The sequence below is a fragment of the Macaca nemestrina genome, chromosome 17 (assembly GCF_043159975.1).
Source record: "Macaca nemestrina isolate mMacNem1 chromosome 17, mMacNem.hap1, whole genome shotgun sequence".
NCBI classification, from domain to species: domain Eukaryota; kingdom Metazoa; phylum Chordata; class Mammalia; order Primates; family Cercopithecidae; genus Macaca; species Macaca nemestrina.
The window spans coordinates 76,056,870-76,083,540 of NC_092141.1; the positions used below are offsets into that span (position 1 = coordinate 76,056,870).

Genomic DNA, 26,671 nt, shown 5'->3' on the forward strand with positions numbered 1-26,671 from the left:
TGCTAACACCTGCAAACCATCACTCCTCCACCCTCCTCGGGCAAAGTTTTCTCCTCTGAGGGTCTAAATTGGCCATCCTGAGCCCTTTCTCAACACCATCACCTCCCCAACTCCTTTCCAGCCACTCAACTCACTTTCATCAAAGACTTCACCTTGGCTAAAGCCTTCCTCTGTACCCCAAATACTGCCACCATCACAGCACATTGATGTCCATGGGACCAACCACTCTGACTCCTGACCACACAGCTCTCTGGCCTTCTCACCTCCATTGACCTTCATCTCCAACCTTGACCTTGTCGTCACCCCTAACTGTCCTGGTGTAATCTTCAGGGCCATCATTCTCTTCTCTGACCACAGTCTCCAATGCTCTCAATTCCTCCATACTCTCTCCGCCATGACACCCGTTCTTCAACCTCATCAAGCCTCAAGGTCTTGACTCCTCCATTTTCTCCCAATCTATCAATGCTTCCTGGTTTCAGGGCCATCCTAACCAGTCTAGACCATGGTGAGGCATCTTTTAACCTCGCCTTTGCCAACACCTCAGTTCCCTTGGGCTCTCTTCTAGTATTTGTCTCCTAGAAGATCCTCAACCCTCTTCCAATCTCACCTATCAAATTTTCTCCATCTCTGCACCTGAACCTCATGGTAGCACCAGAGAAAATCAAGTGATTTGTAAATTGGTGCCTGTGGGAGGCAGAATGGTGGTCCCCTGAGATGTCCACATCCTAATCCCTGGAACCTGTGAATATGTGGCCTTACATGACAAAAAGGACTTTGAGAGTGTGACTCGCAGGTGACTGAGGAGAGAATGGGCTCTAAGCACACAAAGAATCTTCAGATGCTCGGATTATCCTGGATTATCTGCATGGTCCCAGATAGAAGGACAAGGGTCCCTCTAAGGGAAAGAGGGAGGCAGGAGGGTTGAAGGAAGGCTGTGATAGAGCAGCAGAGGTCAGAGTGATGGGACTGCTGACTTTGAAGAAGGAAGGGGCCGCAAGCTGAGGACCACTGGCAGCCTCTAGAGGGCAGGAAATCTGAGGGGTCTCCCCTAGAGCTTCCAGAAGAAACACAGCCCTGCCAACACTTTCATTTTTAACTCAGTGGGAATTAAAACCTCCAGAACTGGTATGATAATACATTTGCATTGTTTAAGCCACTAAGTTTGAGGTAATTTGTTCCAAGAGCAAGAGCCAATGAATACAATCCCATGTGTATGCATGGGGCTGGTACTGTACTGCACCCCAGCTATCATCCTCAATGCCCTTGATATGCTTTGGCTGTGTCCCCACTCAAATCTCATCTTGAATTGTAGCTCTCATAATTCCCACGTGTCGTGGGAGGGACCAGGTGGAGATAATTGAATCATGGGAGTTTCTCCCGTACTGTTCTCGTGATAGTGAATAAGTCTCATGAGATCTGATGGTTTTATAGATGGGAGTTCCCCTGCACAAGTTCTCTTGCCTGACACCACGTAAGACATCACTTTCCTCTTCCTTGTCTTCCATCATGATTGTGAGGCCTCCCCAGCCATGTGGAACTGTGAGTCCATTAAATCTCTTTCCTTTATAAATTACCCAGTCTCGGTATGTCTTTATTAGCAGCATGAGAACAGACTAAAACAGCCCTTGTCAGTGGACACTCCAATACTCACAACAGCTATTTCACACTCTCACTACCTCCACGAAACCCTCCACCCATCATTTCCATCTCCTACTTTCAGCCATTGGCCCTACCTCTGAGGTCACCAAGAAAACAGAAGTCTTTAGATGGCAATCCCCTTACCTCCCCACCCCTCACCACCTGTAGACTGGTTTCCCTCATGACTCATCTCTTGCTTGGTCCTTTCCATCCTGGTGGGGGAGGTCACCCCCCTCTTCCTGTCCATCGCCAGCCCTTTCATTTGAGGTCTGGTCATCCCCATCCCCTCCCCTAGAATCTTGCATTTCTGTCTTAAAACAGCAAATACCAGGCCGGGCACAGTGGCTCACGCCTGTAATCCCAGCACTTTGGGAGGCTGAGGCAGGTGGATCACGAGGTCAGGAGATCGAGACCATCCTGGCCAACACAGTGAAAACCCGTCTCTACTAAAAATACAAAATATTAGCCAAGCATGGTCGTGGGTGCCTGTAGTCCCAGCTACTCAGGAGGCTGAGACAGGAGAATGGTGTGAACCCAGGAGGCAGAGTTTGCAGTGAGCCGAGATCATACCACTGCACTCCAGCCTGGGTGACAGAGCTAGACTCCATCTAAAAAAACAAAAACAAAAACAAAAACTAAAAAACGCAGCAAATACCAAACTTCCCTCATGCCTCTCCTTCCCTTCTAAGCTGAGCACTTTACAAAAATGTCTAAACGTGTTGTCTACCCTTCCTCACCTCCCATTTCACTCCTCAATTTATTATAGTCTGCCTTGATTTTTTTACCTGCCAGTTGTCAAAACCAATGGACATGTTTCTGTCTTGACCTCTATAGTGCCAAAACTTTTCAGCCACTCTTGCCTTCTAGAGATGTCCTCTGCTCCTGACCTCTAAGACATTACCCTCTTGGTTTCCTCTATTTCTCTGCCTTCTCCTCTTCTCCTTTGCTGGCTTGGTTTCCATTCTGTATCCTTACATCTTAGGCCACAGAACTCCTGGATTCCACTCTTGGAGCTCCTCTCCTCTTTACCTCGTCACTTCCCCTTAGTAACCTCATTCCCTCTCACTATTACAACTACCACCAAGTCCACATGTCTAACTCAGATCCTTCCCCAAGCTCCAGATCTCCTCCTGGTGTGTCTGCAGCAGACTGCCCTTGTCTCCCAAAATCTGTTCTCCCCTCTTCCATGGTAATAGAGAGCTTTAGCTGGCTAAATGGCCACCCAGCTAATCTCCAGGGCCCTTGGAGATGGTCAAAGTTCTCAACAATTTAAGTGTTTTGTGCAACTGGTGTGTCCACTGTTTATAAGGAAATTGTTTGGTTTGAACTCCAACTCTTTCCCCCTTTCTTGTGGTCTGGAGCTGCCATGTCAGTGACCCTGGCCTTGCACACGAGGACGATACCCCAGAGCATGGTGGAGCAACAAGACAGGAAGCACCCGTGTTCCATTAATGACTGGATGGAGACAATCACCCTGCCAGCCAGACTGTGCTTGAAAGAGAAGCATGCCATGCTTCTGCCTAGTTAAGCTGCCTTTGGGGGTCTCATTGTGATAGCAGCATGGCCTGTATCTAATGAATACAGTGCCTGAGCCCGAACCCATCTCCTGAACACTCAGTCTTTTCTCCTCCAGTTCATCTCATCTGTCAGCAGCATCACTGTCCACCCAGGCCTCCGAGTCTGAAATCCTAACTCCTTCCTTCCATGTTTAGTCTCTCACCAAATCCCTTTGGGTCTCCCACGTGTGGATCTTCCCAGTAGACCCCTTCCTGCTTTGGTTCCCACTGCCATCTCTGTCTTCGTTCATGCTTTTGTTATTCCATCTCAACCCCTTCTATTGCCTGCATTGCTGTTGGTCCAGAGTATCAGTCCATTTTCACACTTCTATAAAGATACTACCTGAGACTGGGTAATTTATAAAGGAAAGAGGTTTAATTGACTCACAGTTCTACATGGCTGGGGAGGCCTCAGGAAACTTACAGTCATGGCAGAAGGCGAAGGAGAAGCAAGTAATCTCTTCACAAGGCAGCAGGAGAGAGAGAGAGAGAGGAGGAGGAAGTGCCAGACACTTAGCAAACAACCAGATCTCATGAGAACTTCCTCACTATCACAAGAACAGCATGAAGGAAAACCATGATCCAATTACCTCCCACCATGTGGGGATTACATGTGGGGATTACAATTTGGATTGACATGCAGGGATTACAATTTGGATTACAATTCAAGATGAGATTTGGGTGGGGACTCAGTCAAACTATATCATCCAGGCAGATGTAGACACATCAACACTGTTTAAAACCCTTCTGCACACTGGTCACGGTAGCTCACGCTGTAATCCCAGCACTTTGGGAGGCCAAGGTGGGTGGATTGCTCAAGGCCAGGAGTTTGAGACCAGTTAACATGGCAAAACCTCATCTCTACCAAAAAATACAAAAATTAGCCAGGCCCGGTGGCAGGCGCCCATAGTCCTGGCTGAGATGGGAGAATTGCTTAAACCCAGGAGGCGGAGGTTGCAGTGAGTCAAGATTGCCCCACTCCAGTCTGGGTGACAGAGTGAAACTCTGTCTCAAAACAAAACAAAACAAAAAACAAACAAACGAACAAAAAACCTTCTGCAGCTCCAGCTACTCTTAGAACAAATGTACGCTATTTTCTGATATGGTTTGTCGGGCTCTGCAAGGTCCGATCCCTACTCATCTCTCCAGCCACATCTCTCTGTTCCCCGCTTGCCTCCCTTGCACCTGCCCAGACCTAATCACTTACTCAGTTTAGAGTCTGGACTCCTCCTCCCCATAACCTCCACACCTGCTCTTCCCCTGCCAGCTGGTCCTTCCTTCCTCTGTCCTCACCCCACTCAGCCTCCATTTCACCCATGAGGTCTCCTGACTACCCTCTCCAGTGTCACTCTACCTACGGTAGTGGGCCAGGGGTCCCCAAGGCTGCCCTGGAGTGGTCTTAATGATTCACTAGGAGGACTCACAGAACTCAGAAAAGCTGTTATACTCATGGTTACAGTTTACTGCAGTGAGAGAATCCAGATTAAAATCAGCCCAAGAAAGGGGTGCAGAGGGCAGAGTTCAAGAGAGACAAGGTGTGGGCTTTCCGTCGTCTCTCCCAAGGGAGTTGAACAGACTTCATTCTCCCAGCAGTGCTGTGTGACAACATGCACAAAGTATCGCCAACCAGGGAAGCTCCTCTGAGGTGAGACTTGGTGTTCAGGTTTTTTATTGAGGATCAGTGCCTATGTGAATGACCTTAGCTACTCAGTATTCATTCCCCCATCCCAGAGGTCAAACTATCTGAGGTGGTCCAACGCCCTTACCATCAATCACATTGTTAGCCTAAACTATCTGGTGTGGTCCAAGACTCCGGCTAGGCAAAAACACTTACCAGATAGAGTATTCCAAGGGCATAGAAGTTATCTCCCAGGAGCCAGTTAAGGGCCAGTTCTCTCTTTGGAATGTGTAGGGTTTGGACAACCCAGGCCTGCTGAGTTAACCCTTTACTGAACACCAATGTTCCCAGCATGCCCTCTGCTATCCATCAGAGCAGAGTCATGTTAGTTGATGCCTGACTCTCCCACCAGACTGTGGGCTCCTAGAGGGCAGACTCGATGTCTTATTCACATTCTAATAGCCCTACAGTGATCAGTAAGTGTTTGATGGATGAATGAATGACAACAACAGTCACAAAATAATATTTCCCTAGCTCCATCACTACCCATTCTGCAGGAACCACTGTCATCATCAGATTTCTCCAGAAGCACTCCCAGAGTGAGAGTAGTGAGGCGGACAGTCAATGGGGATTTGCATGTTCTCATCAAACTTCTCTTTGCTTGGCTAGAAAATCATCATCATTATCTTTTGACTCTGACCTGCTCAACAAGGTGTTTCCTGCTGCTGCCCAAGCCATGGGCACCAACACTGCAGGTGTCCAGCCCTCTCAGAGTCCCACAAAGCTTCTTATGAAGTAACGTACATCACAGTCTATACGTGCACACATACATTACTGCATTTAATTCTCGCTATAACCCCACAAGGTAGTTATGATCCTCCCTTCTTTGTGAGCAAGAAACAGGCTCAGAAAGGTGACCCATCTCTCACAAGGCACACACACAGTCAACAGCAAAGTTGGGGTTCCAGTCTACGACTGTCACTCCCAGAAAGGACATGCGCTTTCCCTGACAGCTGCGTGCTTCACACAGCAGCCACCCCGGGACACTGGCATGATGCTTGCCACATCCTAGGCGCCACCTGTACAATTACTTGCTTCATCTCTTTCTTTAAATTACCACTTTTAATTTGATCTTGACCTAAAGAAATAATATTAATGATATAATCCAGATCCTCATGAAAAGAAACATGAAAATCGTTAGGCCAGGCGTGGTGGCTCACACCTGTAATTGCAGCATTTTGGGAGGCTGAGGCGGGTAGATCACTTGAGGTCAGGAGTTCGAGACTAGCCTGGCCCATATAGTGAAACCCTGTCTCTACCAAAAATATAAAAATTAGCTGGGCGTGGTAGTACATGCCTATAATCCCAGCTACTTGAGAAGCTGAGACAAGAGAATTGCTTGAACCCAGGAGGCGGAGATTGCAGTGAGCTGTGATCACACCACTGCACTCCAGCCTGGGTGAGAGAGGGAGACTCCATCTCAAAAAAAGAAACATAAAAGTCTTTAAATGACTTTTACAGACGCGATGGCTCACGCCTGTAATCCCAGCACTTTGGGAGGCTGAGGCAGGCGGATCACGAGGTCAGGAGATCGAGACCGTCTGACTAACACAGTGAAATCCCATCTCTACTAAAAAATACAAAAAAAATTAGCCTGGCATGGTGGCAGGCGCCTGTAGTCCCAGGTACTCAGGAGGCTGAGACAGGAGAATGGTGTGAACCCGGGAGGCGGAGCTTGCAGTGAGCTGAGACTGCGCCACTGCACTCCAGCCTGGGCAACAGAGCAAGACTCCGTCTTAAAAAAAAAAAAAAGTATTTAAATCACAGGCTGCCTTCTCTCCTCTTGCACGTATGTACAGGGTGCACTTTGAGAACCCTGGCTGCGGGCTCAAGCCTCCTGAGGGGCCTATGTCTTGCCTGGAGCTCCTCCTCTCCACACCTCTCCAAGCAGGCTGAGTTCTGTCCCAGGAGACCCCCACAGCCCCTCCCAGTACAGTCTCAGCTGCCCTAACAATTTGTGGACTCCTCAAGGGCAGGGAGTGGGTCTTCTCCTGCTTGGCAGGGCAGAAGTCCCAGCGTGGGCCTTATTGTGCCCCAACTTAACTATGGCCCAAGCCCTGGCTGGCCTGTATGTTCTGGAGGCCTCAGGAGGGTCCTGAATCAACAGGGAGGGAAAAGGCCACTGTGATCAGGGCAGTCGGAAAAAGCTGCCAGAATTGGAAGCTGGCAGAGTGGGGTTGTAAAACCAAAGGGAATTGGGCTGGTGTGGATAGGATAAAAATATCTCAGGGGTGCAAGTAAGCATCAACATCTGGAGAACAGAACAGGAAAGGAGCCCCACAGATTTCCCACAACACTGTGAGTGCCAGGCATCCAGGGCGATTGATTTCTTACCATTACATCCTGTGCTGAATCAAGTACTCAATGCTCTATTAAATGCATGACGGCCTCTCTCCGGTCTCCTCTTATGAGAACACTGCTACGGTTGGGCTCTGTGTCCCCACCCAAATCTCATCTTGAATTGTAATAATTCCATGTCACGGGAAGGACGCAGTGGGAGGTAACTGAATCATGAGGGTGTCTTTTTCTCTGCTGTTCTCATGATAGTGAATAAATCTCACAAGATCTGATGGTTTTATAAAGGGCAGTTTCCTGCACGTGCTCTCTTGCCTGGCGCCATGTAAGATGTGCCTTTGCTCCTTCTTCATCTTCCACCATGATTGTGAGGCCTCCCCAGCCATGTGGAACTGTGAGTCCATTCAACCTCTTTCCTTTGTAAATTACCAGTCTCGGCAGTGTGAGAACAGACTAATACAGACACTACTCCCATCACAAGGCCCCCACCTCCATGAGCTCATTTCATTATCTCCCAAAGACCCCATCTCCACACACCATCACATTGGGGGTTAGGCTTCAACCTATGAACTTGGGGAAAACATGATGCAGCCCATAGTGCCTACCATGGCTAAGCTGGTCCAATGCACTCCCTCCTGTCCTTCTACCCTCTCCACAGCCAGGCCCATTGCTTTCATTTTACAAAGGGCGGCTTAGAAAGGCTAATGACTTGCTGGAAGCTGCACAGCTGGAGCCAAGCAGTGCAGGGATTTGCTCAGGGCTGGCCGGCTCCATCACCCTCTAGCTTGGTCCCCCTCTCGCATGCTGCCTCCCTGAGATGCTCTCCTCCCTGCTGCCCTGGAAAGGGTGAGATCTGGGGGGAGGACATGGATGTTGCCCTGCCCAACTCTCAGCAAATGCCTGTGGATACTGAAGTCCTTTCCTGGCCCTGCCAGGCTCTTGGGGAACCAGGCAGGCAGCGCGGCAGTGCCTCTGTGAGCAGAAAAGGTGTATTTGAGGGAGCTTTTAGTAAACAGGGGAGAGAAAGTGGATCTGTCGGCCTCGTGGTGCGACTTACACAAAGATGACTTCAAAAGGCAGAGGCCATCAATCTTTAATGCTTTCACTGCACTGGGGCGGAGGACTCTGGACCCCTGCATGGGGCACAAACCTGCCCCCCACCGAGGGAAAGAGCAGCAGAAGTTCCTGGTTGCTGTCCCCGCCGAGACCTGGCATCTTTGAAGGGCCTGCAATATCATCATGGCTGGTGCTGGGTGCACCCTGTGCACTGGGCCCTTTGAGGGTGCTTTCCAAGGCCGTCAGAGGCTCTTGGCACCAAAGAGCTTAGGGCACCCACACCCACCACACTAGGAAATTCAAAAGACACTTTTATTCTTCCAGCGACACTGTATTTACTTGTAGTGCTAAAATTAAACAGCTTCTTTCTAGATATTCTGTCTTAAAACACTGGAACCCTATTCTGGCTCCCCAGCTACTGCTTTGCTTTGTGCCTGGCACTCAGTAGGTCTGCTCAAGCTGTCCAGCACCCCCTGAGATCCCCAGGTGCCAGGATCCTGAAGCTGGGCCCCCACAAGCAACAAGAGAGGGCTCAGAGGCTGCGGCCATGTCCCAGGTTCCAGGAGTTCCCCATGGAGACGGTCCACCCACCTGGTGACAGGCAGTTTCTCCGCGAGCTGAAGCAGGGGCGGCGGCATATGTCAACAATCAGTCAGTGATCAGTCAGTTGTGATGGATTAGCACCCACTGGGAACACAGAGGTGGGGGGACAGGGAGGAAGGGAAGCAGAGATTAGAACAGTGGGGAGAGAAGCTCTCGGGAGATTGTAATATGGATGAGAGACTGACTTTAAAAATATGAACGTTTGGATGGAACTGCAATAAGCATGAGCCTGTGGCTGGAGACACGAGGGGTCAGCTCAGCCTCGGGGCTGTTCACCAGGTGGTCCTGGTTCGTCATGTCTCCTCTCTGGGCTGCAGATTCCTAATCTGTCACAATAGATCTTCAAGCTTCTTCCCAGTTCTAACCATTGGTTAAGACTTCGGGCTCTGGGTCCTGAAACCTGGCTTCCTCATTTTCCCGCTGTGTGACCTTAGACAAGTGACTTCACGTCTCTGAGTGTCCATGTCCTTGTCTGTGAAATGGCAGTAACAGTTGTGTTACTGTGAAATGGCAAAAACAGCCACAGTCCCCTTGTGGATTTGGTGTGAAGAGTAACTGCGATGATGGATGAAGGCTTAGCAGAGTGCCTGTTAGATAGTAAGCACTCACTGAAGATGAGCCACTGCTCCTATTATCATCATCATGAACTTTCTGTGATTCCAAGGCTGGAGGCCGAAATGTTTCTGTCCACATGGGCAGAGTCTCTGTAAATCGTGTCAATCTGAGGCAAGAATTTTGAAGTTCAAGGCCCCACCCAGCTCAAGAGGCTATTCCTGATCATGCATCAGCCTCTCGGCTACACCCAAAAAGGGCCACCCAGTGAGCTGAGAAGGGAGAGATGGCACAACCCAGGAGAGACGTAGAGGCCGCAGCCTCGGGGACAGGCCTGGGGGCCAGGCAGGCGCACAGGACCCTCGGAGGGTGGTTGATCCCAGGCTTTCTGTGTTCTCTGCCATATCCGCACACCCATGAGCTCCTGATGATCCCCTATAAATCAACCTATTCGTTCTTTTTCACTCACACACATATTTTGCAAATTAAAACGTAACTGGAAAATCGTTATCACCTGCTGTTAGTAGAAGGCAAAACTAAACACAGTGCCCTGAAAACAGAACAACCAAGTCCAGCAGGATTCCTCGTCCTCTTCAGGCCGTTCTCGATTTGTTTCAGAGGACACTTTGCGGGCAGTAATGACACTGACCTCGAACGGAGCTCTGCTCTGGACCCAGTTTTGGGGATGGAAAGAGAATTGAAAAGGAAGTAATGTTCTCGTGGAGGGATCAGAGTTGGGTAAGGCCAGGCCTGGGAACCACCTAAAATCTTCCTGTGGTTTGCGGGATGCTGTGGGGTTTGTGGCTAAAACGCTTGCCTGAGAGGTGGACTCCACAGGCCCCGGACAGGGTCCCTGGGATGTCCCTAGACAGAATCCTAGGCCCCCCAGATCCCAGGATGAGAACCTACTCACTGCCCCGCCGGTAGTAGGCTTACAATGTGGGATCCCGGGACGGCCGTGCAGCCTGCAGCTCCTGGTCTCTTCCCCTGGCCTGGGGTGCCCTTTCCCATCAGCCCAGAGCAGACAGATCTCCACCCCTGGGGCCCTGCTGCCCACCCCTCGCCCCCTCCCAACTCAGGCACCCTGAGCTGCTACTCCATAGAGGCCTCAATCCACCATCCAGAGCCTTCTCTCCTTGCCCCGCCCCCCACTGGGGTATTTCTGGCTCCCAGAGGGGCAGACAGCGCTGAAACCCGAGCAGAAGCCGTCCCCGGTGCCACGCCTGGAGAGGGGCATTAATAGCAGCCTTCCTCAGGCCCCTGACGCGTCTGGGCAGCTGCTCAGCACATCCCGCGTCCCTCAGCCCCAAGGCCAGCCCACTCTGGCTCAGCCAGGCACACTAAACTTAGTGGCCACTCCCAACTCGACAACCACCGCCACCCCCCAGCTCGGCTGTCACCTGCCGGAGGAGACGCAGCCGCCGGACCCTGCCCAGGGCACCCACACCTCGGCGACCACCATGTCCCAGACCAAAACGCTGAAGGTCCGCGTGACCCTCTTCTGCATCCTGGCAGGCATCGTGCTGGCCATGACGGCCGTGGTAACCGACCACTGGGCTGTGCTGAGCCCCCACATGGAGCACCACAACACCACCTGCGAGGCGGCCCACTTCGGCCTCTGGCGGATTTGTACCAAGCGCATCCCCATGGACGACAGCAAGACCTGCGGGCCCATCACCCTGCCCGGGGGTAACGTACCCACCCTCCGTCCCGATCCCCACCTCCCGCCCTTCCCCATCGTCCTCCGGACAAATTTGCCCATGCCAAGGAAGGCAGGTTTCTCAGGCTAGAGAGAGGGCAGCCGCCCAGCCCTTTCTGCCCAGGGAAGAAGATCTGAATTGCATGTGCTGTGCTGGTGGCTGGGGCTGGGTTGTAAGACGAGGGCGTTTGTCCCAGCTATTTCTGTCTGGCTGGACCCTGGGGCTTTTCGCCCAGAACAGAGAGCTGGGCAGGCTCAAGACGGGAACCGCAGCTCTACCAGCCCAGGGACTTCTGGGCTCCATCTGGTCACTCTCTCCCTGCAAAGACATGCTGGGTGGCTCTGTGTCCTCAGGCTGGGGGAAACCATGGAGCTGGCAGGTTTGTCCCTGGCCTCAAGGCAGGGGAGGAGAGAGGACAGGCGACGGAATATGCAGGGTCCTGTGCAAAATGAAAATGCAGGGTTCCTTGCTCCAAATTACCAAGGATTTCAAGGCAGCGATAGCAGCACATGAATCCAAGCATGGACCCTTGTGGGCCCTGGGCCTGGAGAAGCTGCACAGGTTGAATGCCTGTGAAGCAGGACGTGGCTGTGGGTGAGCCACCTGCCCCTACCTTTTTTTTTTTTTTTTTTTTTTTTTTTTTGAGACAGAGTTTTGCTCTGTCGCCCAGGCTGGAATGCAGTGGTACAATCTTGGCTCACTGCAACCTCCGCCTCCTGGACTCAAGTGATTCTCCTGCCTTGGCTTCCCCAGTAGCTGGGATTACAGGCATGCGCCGCCACACCCATCTAAGTTTTGTACTTTCAGTACAGACAGGGTTTTGGCATGTTGACCAGGCTGGTCTTGAACCCCTGACCTCAGGTGATCCACCTGCCTTGGCCTCCCGAAGTGCTGGGATTACAGGCGTGAGCCACCGTGCCTGGCCTCCGCCCGCCCTTTTGTCAGGACGTCAGTCCATTATGCATCCTCCGTTAGCTCAGACCCTGTCAGAGTTACAAAGCATTTCCTCACCCTGTAATTTAAGCGTATTCCTCGATTTCCTACCATGTGACCGAACCACATGTCGAAGGTAAGCTCCTTTTCAGGAGTACCTGGTAGTTGCATGACTAGCCTCTATTCTGCAAATGCCGAGGCTTCTGGATTCTTAGCAAACACAGCACTTTAGAGGAAAGGGTGCTACGTGGAGACCAGGCGGCCAGGGATCTAGTCACCATTGCCCATTACCCTCAAATGACCATCCAGCGAGGACAAAGATCATCTCAGTCTCTGCTTCTTCCTCTATAAAATATGGGACTGACTCTCAGCAATGTAAGATCCCTTCCCAGGTTTACAGACGCCCATCCACGGTGGCAGTGGAGCAGGGTTATGTCAGTGTGATGTCCCACCTGGTTTTCAGGATTATTCCCTCTTTTACCAGACTTTGGTGTTCCTTGAAACCTGTCCTTCAAGGACACCAGGGCTGAGTCCCCAAAGATCTTGCAGTCTGCATGTGAACCAAAGAGCCAACACCCCATCCTCCCATATCTCTGCTCCCTCTTCCTTCCCTGCTGCTTGCTCCAGAGATCCCCTCCCTCATTCACGCCCACTGGACGCCCAGAAGACTCGTAAGTGCCCAACTGTTATAGAAACACCGAGTCCCAGGGCTGAGGGTGACAGGTGTGGCCATGTGCTGGCAGGGTATCGCATAGCCCGGATGCCCATGCCCCTTGGCGACTGCCAAGCACACCCATAAACAGGCAATCCCTCCAGCCAACTCCCCTGGGCAGGGCAGGGCAGGGCAGGGCAGGGCAGCTTCTTCAGGGACCGTGCATAGGGACGTGCTGTTACAGTCCTGTTCACCCGTCCTTGGAACCATCTGCCTTTTAAAGTCAGAGCAGAGGACTGGGCAGTGAGCAGAGTCCACACAAGGAAGAGACAGGCTGGTGAGAGGTGACTAGACCAATTACAGGGGACCAACAGGCATTGCTTGTTGGACCAACAGGCCTTGAGCCTGACCAGGATCTACCTCTTTGCCTTCTTAGCCTAACCAGCTATGAACCATACTTCCCACACTTGTGACACTGAGCACTACCTTTCTCCCAGTCATCTTCCAAAGTATGTTCCTGCCTTTTTCCCTCTCTTTTCTCTGCAAATGGACATCTTTCTCCTTCCCCATATGCCCTTCTTGTGCCCCCTGGGACCATTCTTGTCTGGAGGGAGGAAGCGGGTTCATATGTGGCCTCTCATTTATTATTAACAACAACAACAATAATAATGGCACATACATGTAACCCTATGTGCCGAATATTGTTGTAAATGCTTTACATGTATCAACTTTGAATGACATCACGAAAAAGATGATAGAGAAAAAGAACTTCCAAAAATCTTCTTCTCCATAAAAGCAATGAGAAGGCTGGTGGAAATGGTCAGAATCAACATTTTCAGAACTCTGGAAATTAACCAAAGTCCAGCAAGAAAAATGGGTGAATCTCAGGAGGACCAGTGAGTTCTGTGGTGTTTTAACTTGACTTATTCCTGATTCCCTTTCCCAGCTCTGTGGTAACCTCGCAAACCAACATTCATAACCACAGCGAAAATCAGCATCCCAGTAGCCTCTGGAGGGGAGAGAATGGGGTTGGATCAAAGGCCCATTCCCAGAGCATTGTCATGATTTGACCTGTCTGGTGATTCCCTGAAAAGCCCCACTTGAGAAGCTGTTTCTGTTTGACCTGACTCTGAGCTCACCCAGTACAAAGAGTCTTTCTCCCTGGGGACATTTGTGGAAAATAATTAGAGATGATTACTTAACATCATGGCTGTCTGAGGCAGTAGATAACAGTTGGGAAAACAACAGGCTAACCAAAAAACTGGAGACTGAGATGTCCATAGGTTGCTTTGAAAAGCTCCAACAAATTCCTGGGAATCTAGGAGGTCACACGCATGCACAAGGCTATGTGCACACTCAAGAAAGACCTAAGAAGGCCCTAAGCACTCTCTGCCTTATCTTAAGGCTCTGTTCAAGCAGAAAGTGAAAGCTAAGGCAGAGGTGTGGGTGGCTTACCTGAGTGTGAGTCATATGCACAGAGCCCCTCAGTAAAGACTGGGGGAGTCATTGTTGCCAAGCATTTTAGGAAATTTCTAATTGGTCACTAAGCTAATTGAACAGGGATTTCAGTGGTCACACATGACAAAAAACAGACTTTACCATCTGAGTTCAAAAAGTCACTAAACAATAGGAACAAATCCTCAAGAAGGGGGAACAACTGATTTCCAGAGTTGCCACATTATATTGTTTAAAAAATACTGGCTGGGTGTGGTGGCTCACTCCTGTGTTCCCAGCACTTTTGGAGGCCAAGTAAGAGGATTGCTTGAGGCCAGAGGTTTGAGATCAAACTGGGCAATATAGCGAGACCCTGTCCCTACAAACAAACCAACCCCACAAAATAGCCAAGAGTGGTGGCATGTGCCTATAATTCTAGCTACTCCTGAGGCTTAGGTGAGGGAATTGTTTGATCCCAGGAGTTAGAGACTACAGTGAACTATGATCACAGCACTGCACTCCAGCCTGGGACAGCGAGACTGTCTCTAAATAAATAAATACATACATAAACACAAGACATGCAAAGAACTAAAATGATATGGGGCATATATGGGGCAGGGAGAGCTCGATAGATCCCTAAGGAAGCCAGATATTGGACTTACTAGACAAAAACTTTAAATTGGCTATAGTAAGTATATCCAAAGAACTTTTTTTAAAAATCAAAAGCATTAAAGATGAAAATGATGTCTCATGAAATAGAAACTATCAAGAAAGAGACAGAAATTATTTTTAAGGACAAAATGGAAATTCTAGAGTTGAAAAGTACGATAACTAAAATGAGAAATTCACTAGAGGGGCTCAATAGCATATCTGAGCAGGTAAAAGAATCAGTGACCTTTAAGATAAGTCATTTGAAATTAGTTAGTCTGAGGAACAGATAGAAAAAAAAAAAGAAAGAAAAATGACAAGAGCCTCAGAGACTTATGGGACACCATCAAGTGTATGTAAAGGAAGTCCCAGAAGGAGAGGGAAAGGGAGAAAGGAACAAAAAAGGTATATGAAAAATAATGTCCAAAAGCTTCCCAAATTGGATGAGAAACATTAAAAATCTACAAATTTGTAAAGCTCAATGAACTCCAGGTAGAATAAACTCTAAGGGATCCACACCTAGACATACGATAATCAAACTGTTGAAAGAGACAGAGGATCTTAAAAACAGAAAGAAGCAATTCATCACATACGAGGAATCCTTAATAAGATGAACGGCCAATTTTTCCCCAAATCGATGGAGTCCAGAAGGTGGTGGGATGACATACATATATTAGCTCACCTAATCCTCACAAAAACCTCCATGAAGGCCATGCTATTATCATCATTCCAATCTTACGGATAAAGAAAATGAACCACTGAGAGGTTGAGATAGTTGACAAGGTAACACAGGTGATGAGCAGAGCAGCCAGGACTCATACTCAGATGATTACCCCTAACATTCACCTTTTTAGTCAATAAATTAACTACTTTACAACAACCCAGTGAGTGGATTCTTATTCTACAGGTGGATCCTATTCTACAGGTGGTTCTTATTCTACAGGTGGTTCTCATTCTACAGGTAGGAACATGGAGGCTGAGCATAGCCTTCCCCAGGCTAACTAGCTAACAAATAGAGGTTCTCCACCCAAGTCTTGAATCCAGAGCCTCCTTTCTCTCCAGTTCCTTCCCACACCCTCTATTGTGCATGTAAACACAGCTCCTAAAAGTTCTGACCCAAGTGAACACAAGGAGTCCAGCTTTTGACATGGCATAGTTTGAGGGTAGCCAGACCAGAAGCTGGTGCAGTGGAGGAGACCTCTCACGGTCCCATTTAGTCTTAGAATGTTGGAGGCTCAGTGGGCAAGAGTTGTCTAATTTTTCTACTGTCCCCCAAAGAGTCTTAGAAGGACTTCCATGTACAACATCTAAGACCAATTCCAATGCCTCCAGAATGAGAGCAGGGGCCTCTCTCATAGGAGAGACTATGTGTTCTGAAAGTCCAAATGAACCCACAGAGAGGCCATCCCCTGCCCTTGGGCTGGGTGAAGTGTTGCTTCTTTCAGGCTCTGCCTCTTTAGGGCAAGGAGGCAGGCTGCCCCAGGGCCCACTTTGCCTAGTGCCCCATTTTCCCTACTGGTCCATCTTCTCTCAGTGCAGGAATTGGGACTGGATGAAAGAGCATGATACTACTGACCCCAGGAATTTCATGGGCTCCCCTCACCACTCAGGAGTCCATGCCAGAGGCCTAGGCCAAAGCCAGGCTTCTCCCACGGAAGAGTGGAGCTCTGGAGCTCCAGGGTCAGGTCTTGGAGATTTCTCTAGCCCATTTTATAAAATTCTTCCATGAGAGGTGTGGGAGGAGACACAGCCCAGAAAACCGCTGTCAGGAGCTGATAGAACTTCGTTTACCAAAAGGCTAAACACAACACTGGCATCAATGCAACTTAGAGGCTTTCTTGCATCCCTAAAGTACCAGTTTCTTTGGTTTTGGACAAATCCACAAATTATCTTTGAGTATATGAAAGTCTCCATGGACTGTCACTTGGTACACTGATACGTTCTCAGCGATAACCCAAGGCATCCCCTAATGCTACCAGCTGCTCCAATGATCAAAGAAAGATCCCTATTAACTCTAGTTCAGCTTGGAGCTAAATGTGGCTTCTGCTCTAATTCTTCGAAACTGGCACACTAGACATGGTTCTGCACAGTGACTAATGCCCTTAACCAGAACACTTGTTTAGCCAGACTGTTCCATCCCCCAGTCAAGTCTGAGGGCTGAGTTCACCACAGTTTTAATAAATACCCCATTTAATATTTTTAAACCACTGAGTCTTACAGAAATAAGGAGATTAAAATCAGCATAAGCCATTTGCAGAGACAAAGGAGAATGGCACAACCTCAGAGTTCCTAACACCCCAGATCATCATCCTGGCATTGGAATCTTTGCTGACTTAGTCGGAAGCAAAGCTGCAATCCCTGAGCTTTGTGTAAGTATGATGGAAGCCAGGGCAGTGGGACAGAGAGGGACATCCCAGAGGCACAGGCAGGAAGGCTCAGAGTCTGCACAGGACCGTCACAGTCCCTCTCCTCTTGCCCCATGGCTAAGACGGGTTCCCCTCGGATGTCCTTCCTCTTTACGTTGCCCTGGATGCTCAGTTTCCCAAATAATATCCACCTGGACCCAGGGACAGGGCAGGGAGGGAAGGGGCTCGTAGTAGGGTCTGTCCATCTGAACAGGACCCTCACCCTCTTGAGTGACATGGGCAGATGCCTGGCCTGATTTATCCTGAATGGGGCCTGGATCTGACGTGCCCCCACCCCTACAGGGGCCATCAGGGACCATGAAAGGGTTTATGGTCTCCAGTGGGCAGCCACATAGCCCAGGAGTGGATGTTTCTCCCAGGTTCAGGGCAGGACACACTGGCCTTTTTCATGTGCTAAGCCCAAGAGAGGGGACAGGTCGGCCCATCCGTCCTCAGGCCCCTAGTTCAGCCATGTAAGAGTGAAGCTGAGGCTTCCTGATGCCCCGAGAAGGAATCCTAGCCACTGGAGGCCCCCTCCCTCCATTTGAGGACACTTAATGGAGAAGAGGGAGGGGGAACATTGTCCCTGGACCACCAAAAGAAAAGCAATCCCCCCAAAAGCTCACAACCTGGCTCCTGCAGACATGTAGGCTACCCCTGTGTCTGAGTTAAGATCATTTCTATCCAAGCAGCCAGCAGCCACACAGAGCCTGGCGTTTATCTGGTGGGGATTTGGCGAGCCAAATGCTACCTGTGCGGGAGTCACCTCAGCAACCCACCGGGTGCAAACAGCCGTGCTCCAGCAAAGCACTCCGTGGCCCTCATCTCAGGGTCCTCCGCTGGGAAGGATTTTAACTGACAGCTTTTGAGCAGTCAGGGAGGCAGCTGACGGTGAAATACACTTGAATTCAGTCAATTCTGACAACTGAAACTGGTTCTTAAAGAATACAACGGAAACAGAAATGTTTCTTTGTCCAGAGGGGGACACATGGAGACTTACAACATAGCATGGGCCATTTCGAAGCAGTGATTCAAGAGATCTATAGCTAATAATCTAACAAATAGAAGAGGTCTGCATTATGCTTTAAAATAGCACCGGACGCCGAGAGAGAATAGCAGAGCACCAATTCTGACATCACCACCAGCAGTCAGACACCCCAGGTAATGTGGTTCAAAAGGAAAGTGATTTAAATATAGGAGCGCACAGAGAAAGCTGTTTATGCCAGGAACGGGTACTGCTGCTAAACCACATCCCATCTCCAGGGTCATTTCCTTCCTCAGCCTCAGGAGAGGCAGCAGCCCCGACTTTTGGGGCAAGGAGGGGAATAGTACGAGACCACAGGCTTACGGAGCAAGAAGATGATTTAGGTCCGATTAAAGAAGGCCTTCATCCCCCCAAAAAAAGCCTTGGTATCACTGCAGGTACGTTTCCAGAAAGAACTAGCCATCAACCGCCTTGTGAGCATCTAAATGAAGCCTGGAAGTGAACAAATGAATTGACAAACTAGACACCATCTAAACTAGAGGAAGAGATGCCTTTCTATTTGAGGGTCATTGACCCACAGGAAAAGAAATCAATGAAGGGCCTCCACAAATAAAAAGCAAACTAATTTAGTTTTTGAAGGAAACATAATATAAAATAACCCATTCATCCACTTCCTAAATCAAGAGCAAAGAAGATAAACTGGATTTAGGAAGAGATAAGACTGTGCAGACTGTGCTTTTTTTTTTTTTTTTTTGAAACGGAGTCCCACTCCATCACCCAGGCTGGAGTGCAGTGACACGACCTCAGCTCACTGCAACCTCTGCCTCCCAGGTTGAAGCAACTCTCCTGCCTCAGCCTCCTGAAGTGCTGAGATTACAGGCGTGAGTCACTGCGCCCAGCCTGTCCTTTGATTTTATAGTATACCTAGCTATGAGAGAGAGACTGAAGGAGAAAAATGGAAGTGAAATTATATTTTAAATCAGCATGAATTTCCTTGTGCTGAACCCCTCCTCTCTCCCTCATCAAATTCAGATTCGTGTTCCTACTACCCACAGACTTTCCATAGCTTTTATGACAATTATCAGGTGGGCCAAGCGGCTTTGCGGGGCAGGTCTCATCTGGGCTGTCTCACAGAGACCAGCGACCCAGTGAAACCACATGATGGTCACATTCAGCCCTCGTAGGGGTTCCATTTGCGTCCAGGCCATCCCAATGGCCACTCGGAAAAAGCCCTTTGCGGGGCATTTTAAGGGGCCTGGAGCAGGGTTCCCATCCCGGCTGCACATCAGGATCTCCCAGAAAGCTTTTGAAAAAACACTGCTTCCCAGGTCCCAACAGTGAACCAGGGTGGGCCTGGATTCTGATGAGAAACAGTCCCAGATTTGGGGTTGGTCCAGGGTTTCTCAACCTTGGCACTCTTGACATTTTGGCCTGGATCATTCCATGTTGGGAGGGCCTGTCCTGCGTGTTGCAGGATGCTCAGCAGCGTCTGTGGCCTCTACCGGCTAGGTGCCAGGTGTACCCCTCTCACCACCACCATGTCCCCAGGCATTGCCCAGTGTCCCCTGGGGGGGCAGAATCGGTCCTCACGGAGACTGCTGTTTGGTTCTTTAGTGATTGTGCACCCTGCACACCCTGAAAAATGGCTTAAGCCTGGGCCTCGGTTACCCCATCTGCCTAATGGGGTGCAGAACCCATAGGCCGTCTGCCCTGTGGACTCATCCAGCCTCAGCTCCCTGAAGACCTCTCAGCCTTCCAGGCAACCTCATTATTCCACTGAGATGTTGTTCTAAGGGTCAAAGACAGACATTTCAGCCCAGATTAAGGATCTGGGGAGAAGAGAGCCTGCCAGAGCTCCTGTGTGCCCAGCAGAATGACACCGCACTCTCTGCCAGGCCTCTGTCCTTGCTACAGGTCCCTCCCCTCAACTCACAGTGTGTCTCCTCCTTTGCAGAGAAGAACTGTTCCTACTTCAGGCATTTTAACCCCGGCGAGAGCTCGGAGATCTTCGAATTCACTACTCAGAAGGGTGAGCCTGGGTGGAAAGGGGGCTGGGGTGACAAGAGGGGACTTCTGTGTCATGCATCACTGGGCCAGAAAGCCATTGGGGGCAAAAGCACTGACTTCCTCAGGCCTGATGAGAAGAAGCCCATGGTGCATTTGAACAACAGCCTTGTCACCTCTCTGCTCCGGAGGCCCCAGGTAGCCGCCTTCCATCTCCAGGGCCCAGAGCTTCCACACCTCGGGGCCAGGGAGCGTTTGCAGAAGCAGCACTTCCTGGCAAGCTCCTACCCAAGGGCAGCTGTTGTGACGGGAGCTGTGGATGTGGAACAAGTGCTCGGAGGCCCTGTGGTGGCTCTTGGTGGGATGTGATGGTTAGAGTCTTCAGGGACAGTCTGAGTCCCTCCCTGGCCTAGAAATCCCTCCCCAAGTACTGAGAGGGCGCAGTGGGCTCTGGAGCTTTTCAGGACCCACAGAGCTCAGACGCACACCCACTGTCGGGACACACACCTGTGCCTGCCCGCGCCCAGACAGTTGTACACAGGGTGAGTGGGTAGACACACAGACAGACACTGACACACACAACACAGATACACACATACAATGACACACACAAGACACAGACACACAGACGCACACTGACACACACAGACACACGCAACACAGATACACACATACAATGACACACACAAGACACAGAGACACTGACACACACAGACACACAGACACACGCAACACAGATACACACATACAATGACACACACAAGACACAGACACACAGACACACACTGACACACAGACACACGCAACACAGATACACACAATGACACACACAAGACACAGAGACACTGACACACACAGACACACACAACACAGATACACACATACAATGACATACACAAGACACAGACACACACACACTGACACACGTACAATGACACACACGCAGTGACACACACAGACACACACAACACAGATACACACATACAATGACACACACAAGACACAGACACACAGACACACACACTGACACATGTACAATGACACAGTGACACACAGGCAATGACACACAGACATACAATGACACACAGGCAATGACACACACAATGACACACATGATGATACATACACAAGACAATGACACACACAAGGCACACACACAGAGACACACTGACACACATGTACAATAACACACAAAATGACACACATGACATACTGACACAATTACACACACAGTTACACACACAAGACACAGGCACACACAGAAACACACACTGAGACACATATACAATGACACACACAATTACACACAATGACACACAAAATGACACAATGACACACATGACACCACACAATGACACACAATGACACACACAAGACACAGTGACACACACAAGACAATGACACACACAATGACACACAAGACACATAGACAGAGACACACACACATGTACAATGACACCCACACAATGAGACCCACACAAGACACACAGAAACACATACTGACACAATGACACGATACACACAGAGACACACACTGACACACGTACCATGACATACACACAGACACACACAAGACACACAGAGACACACTGACACACATGTACAATGACATGCACACGACATGCAGTGACACACAATGACACACACAAGACACAGTGACACACACAAGACTGACACAATGACACACAAGACAGACACACAGAGACACACACACGTACAATGACACCCACACAATGACACCCACACAAGACACACAGAAACACATACTGACACAATGACACAACACAATGACACAAGACACACACAGAGACACTCACTGACACATGTACCATGACATACACACAATGACACACACACAAGACACAGAGACACACTGACACACATGTACATTGACATGCACATGACATGCAGTGACACACAATGACACACGAGACACAATGACACAAGACACAGTGACACACAGGCAATGACACAGACACTAACATGCACAGATACATGTACACACCAGCACATGCAGACACACATACACACAGTGACACACCAACACACTGACAGACCCAGATACACATGCACACACTACCATACGCAGACACTAACACATTCTGACAGATCCTCACATATGTGACACATACATGAACACACACACTAACCACACACAGACACGCACACTGCCACACACACTGGCAGAGCCTCACGTGCACCGGGCTGCGTGACAAGCCACCCTGTGGTCCTTTGCTCCTTAACCCCAGGCAGACCACCCGCCGCCCCAGTGCCTCCTGCCCTGTCACTCGAGGAAAGTTTCTGCTCTGGAAAGGCCTCCAGCCACTTGCCTCTCGCCTCTGCCCCCGGTGGGGACCTTGCAGCCTGATGCTCTGGGAAGACATGGGTAGAAGAAGCCCCATGGCAGCCTGGCTCTGCGTGGGCCTTAGGGAAGGACTTGGCCCCTGGGGCTGTCGGCTTTCTCGTGTGTGAGATGGGAATTGTGGTGCATGGGGTGGTCCCTAACCAGCCACCATGAGAGCTCCTGGACTGAGGCCGCATGCCGGGTGTCCCTTGTGTTTGCAGAGTACAGCATCTCGGCAGCCGCCATCGCCATCTTCAGCCTTGGCTTCGTCATCCTGGGCAGCCTCTGTGTCCTCCTGTCCTTCGGGAAGAAGAGGGACTACCTGCTGCGGCCCGCGTCCATGTTCTACGCTTTTGCAGGTAGACTGGGGGCTCCGCCCGAGCACCGGACTGGGGGGACCATGTCGTGGGGGATTCTCCGCTCCACTCTCATGCCCACCGTGGGATTTGGGTGGGGGGCATTTCCCAGGCTCCATCCCCATCCAGGGGCAAACCTGGCCAAGCCCTCAGCGACCCCAGGTGGGCTGGAGGGAGACAGAGCTTGGCGGTCTGTCCATTCCTCCCCATGATTCAACCCTCAAGGCCCCAAAGAAACTGCCCAGAGAATGATTAACAGAAGAAGGAAAGAAACGTGGTCGCCTTTCTTTCTTTTTCTTGGGGGATGAGGAAGAGGGTCTCGCTCTATCGCCCAGGCTGGAGTGCAGTGGAACGATCACAGCTCACTGCAGCCTCGAACTCCTGAGTTGAAGGGTTCCTCCTGCCTCAGCCTCCTGAGTACCTGGGACTACAGACGTGCACCACCACACCTGGCTAAGTTTTTATTACATTTTAATTTTTTGTAGAGACAGAGGGCTCATCACTATGTTGCCCAGGCTAGTCTCAAACTCCTGGCCTCAAGCGATCCTCCTGCCTCAGCCTCCCAAAGTGCTGGGATTACAGGCATGAGCCACCGTACCCGGCCATGTGGTCGTCCTTCTAAGGGATGCAGGAATAGGGTGGTGCGTGGACAAATGGATCCTTCTGCAGGCTCCCAGCTAGAACCTGCCTTGAGGCAGCTTTTCCCCCAAGGCAAGGTCACTGCCTCCTCCATGCACACAGGCTGGGGTGGGGCCGGGGGTAACAGCAGGCACCCGTCGGTCCCTGAGCGTACCTGGCTCCGCCCCCAGGTCTCTGCATCCTGGTCTCGGTAGAGGTCATGCGGCAGTCGGTGAAGCGCATGATTGACAGTGAGGACACCGTCTGGATCGAGTACTATTACTCCTGGTCCTTCGCCTGCGCCTGTGCTGCCTTCGTCCTCCTCTTCCTCAGTGGTCTCGCCCTCCTGCTGTTCTCCCTGCCTCGAATGCCCCGGAACCCATGGGAGTCCTGCATGGATGCTGAGCCTGAGCACTAGCCCTCCTGTGGCCCTAGCGACCCTCAGGCTTCTTCTCCAGGAAGCCAGGTCTCAGCCCGGAACCTTCCAGAGGGGAGGCGGGAGCAATTTTAGCTCCACCCTGCTCCCATCTGCCCCCTGCCACAGTCGCAGGCTGCTTCCTCTCTCTGAGCTCCTCTGGGCTGCCGCAGGCTCCCCTGGGAATAGAGCAAGAGGATGTCAGTCTCAATCTGGCCACAGTTGGGAAAGGCAGGGCCAGCAGGTGGACAGGTGTTTGCAAGGGCCCCACTTCCCCTGGAGCTCAGAGGTGTCCCCACTGTACCAGCCTCTGATAAGCTGCCTCCGGTTGTCCTTTATGAACATTGCAGGGACAACCTGTGTTTGCCAGTTCTTGGTGTTCTGTGTAAATAGCCAGCCCCTCCCTTTCTCAGTGATAAAACACACCCTCTCTGGTGAGCGCAGCGTCCCCTCCTTGGCTTCCAGGAGCCCTGGGAAACATTTTTAACTGAGTAGAATCTGTCTGTGGCTTGAAATAAAAAGCTCTCAGAAAACTCACGTTTTCCTCACACCTTGCATAGAAATTGCTCAGATTCCTGGTCACATCAGGGGTCCCCTGACGCGGAATGAGAAGGGAAGGCAGGTCACCCGGGTACGTTGAGGACTTTTGTGGGGACAAGAGGGCAACACACGTGGCTTAGAGGCTCTGAATTCCAACTCAGACAGGGTTTCTCTAGGCCCTGAGATTGTTTTCGGGAGAAACTAGAAACCTTCTGATGAAGCAAGGGTGTTAAAAATAGGAGGGGTTATTTCTAGAGCCTGGCATGCAACGCACCTGGTGCCAACGCAGCGCTAAAGCAGCCAGCCAGTGTCTGATTTCTGATGCTGGATTTCTGTTGTGAAGAACATCAGGAAGCAGGGCTTAGCAGTTAGACGCTTAGGGCCACATGAAGAGCCATGATTTGCACACTTCTGCCTTCCAGAGCCCCACAGTACTTGCCCAAGCTTCCGAAGTGGAGTTCAGACATGATTGGCAGATGGGATCTTTGCCTTGCACCCTGGAGAACCCACTGGAGTTCATGCTCCTAGGGCAGGGTTTGGCAAACTGTGGCCCGTTGGCCACACCTGGTCTGCCCCCTCTTGCTGTATGGCCCACAAGTAAAAGGTAGTTTTTACAGTTTTAAATTGTTCAAAACATTAAATTAAAAAAAAAAAAAAAAAGCCAGGCTCGGTGGCTCACACCTGTAAATCCCAACACTTTGGGAGGCCAAGGTGGGTGGATCACGAGGTCAGGAGTTCAAGACCAGCCTGGCCAAGATGATGAAACCCCATCTCTATTAAAAACACAAAAAATTAGCCAGGCGTGGTGGTGTGCACATGTAATCCCAGCTACTCAGCAGGCCGAGGCAGGAGAATCGCTTGAACCCGGGGGGGCGGAGGTTGCAGTGAGCCAAGATTATGCCATTGCACTCCAGCCTGGGCAACAGAGTGAGACTCCATCTCAAAACATTAAAAAAAAAAAAAAACCCAAAACAATCAAGGAACTGGGCATCGTGGCTCACACCTGTAATCTCAGTACTTTGGAAGGCTGAGGCAAGAGGACTGTTTGAGTCCAGGAGTTTGAGACCACACTGGGCAACATAGCAAGACTCCATCTCTACAAAAAATAAAAATAAAATAATTTAAAGATAAAAAGAAGAAGAATCTCTCATGACATATGAAGATGATACGAAATTCACATCTCAATGTCTGTAAATAAAGTTAGATTAGAACCCAGCCACACCCATTCTGTGGCTGCTTTCGTCACCATTGAGTAGTTTCAACAGAGATCTTCTGTCCCGCAATGCTGAAAATATTTACTATCTGACCCTGTATAAAAACGTGTGTTTACCCTTGTTCTGGAGAAAAACTGTACAAACATCAGCCCACATATCAACCCCTTACTAGTCCCATCTGAAAGCTGAGGGGAAGTTCATTCTTTCAATTTGCCTGCGGTACCTCGGGGGTGGGTGGCTGGGCTAGGAGGGGTGTCAGAGGAGACTCACTCAAAGATGCAAAGATCCAGCCAGGAAATAAACTTGCTCCAGGTAAAGGAGAATCAGAAGGTGACAGTCCCGGCCAGCCAGGGAGCTGAGGCCACAATTTATGAGTAAGAAGGAAGAGAGATAACTTCCTCCCATTGATAACCATTCTGGAGGTTGATATTATCGGGTTTTTTCTTTTTTGAGACAGGGTCTCACTCTGGAGTACAGTGCCCAGGCTGGAGTACAGTGGCACAATCACAGCTCACTGTAGCCTCGAGTTCCTAGGCTCAAGTGATCCTCCTACCTCAGCCTCCCAAGTAGTGGGGACTGCAGGCGTGCGCCACCACACCCAGCTAATTTTTTTCATTTTTTGTTGAGACGGGGTTTCAATATGTTGCCCAGGCTGGTCTCTAACTCCTCAGCTCAAGCAATCCACTAGCCTTGGCCTCCCAAAGTGCTGACATTACAGGCATGAGGCCACCACACCCAGCCTGCTTTTTTTTTTTTTCTAACAGATTGGAGTCTTGCTACACTGCCCAGGCTGGCCTCAAACTTCTGGGCTCCAGCAGTCCTCCTGCTTCAGTCTCTGGAGTAGCCGGGATTACAGGTGTGAGCCACTATGCCTGGCTCCCATATTATTGTTTTATTACTCTTTTTACTTTTAGCAGAATCAGACTGGCGTGCCTTTTTTCTTTTCTTTTCTTTTCAGTTCTCTTCTCTTTTTTCTCTTCTCTTTTCTCTTCTCTATTTTCTCTCTCTTCTCCCTTCTCTTCTCTTCTCTTCTCTTTTCTTTTCG

General features: G+C 50.2%; 1 protein-coding gene across 1 annotated transcript; it reads left to right on the forward strand.

Annotated features, from left to right (window-relative positions):
• Positions 1-10,698: 10,698 nt before the first annotated feature.
• LOC105469032 (calcium voltage-gated channel auxiliary subunit gamma 1) lies at positions 10,699-24,405 on the forward strand. The gene is made up of 4 exons (XM_011719556.3): positions 10,699-11,067; positions 20,090-20,164; positions 22,705-22,842; positions 23,649-24,405. Exons 1-4 carry the CDS (start codon positions 10,839-10,841, stop codon positions 23,873-23,875), a joined length of 669 nt encoding a protein of 222 aa, XP_011717858.1. The 5' UTR covers positions 10,699-10,838; the 3' UTR covers positions 23,876-24,405.
• The last annotated feature ends 2,266 nt before the right edge of the window (positions 24,406-26,671 follow it).

Coding starts and splice junctions, on each gene's coding strand:
- LOC105469032 (XM_011719556.3), top strand. CDS start 10,839: ATGTCCCAGACCAAAACGCTGAAGGTCCGCGTGACCCTCTTCTGCATC. Junction 20,165..22,704: donor CGAATTCACTACTCAGAAGG/GTGAGCCTGGGT, acceptor TTGTGTTTGCAG/AGTACAGCATCTCGGCAGCC. Junction 22,843..23,648: donor CATGTTCTACGCTTTTGCAG/GTAGACTGGGGG, acceptor CTCCGCCCCCAG/GTCTCTGCATCCTGGTCTCG.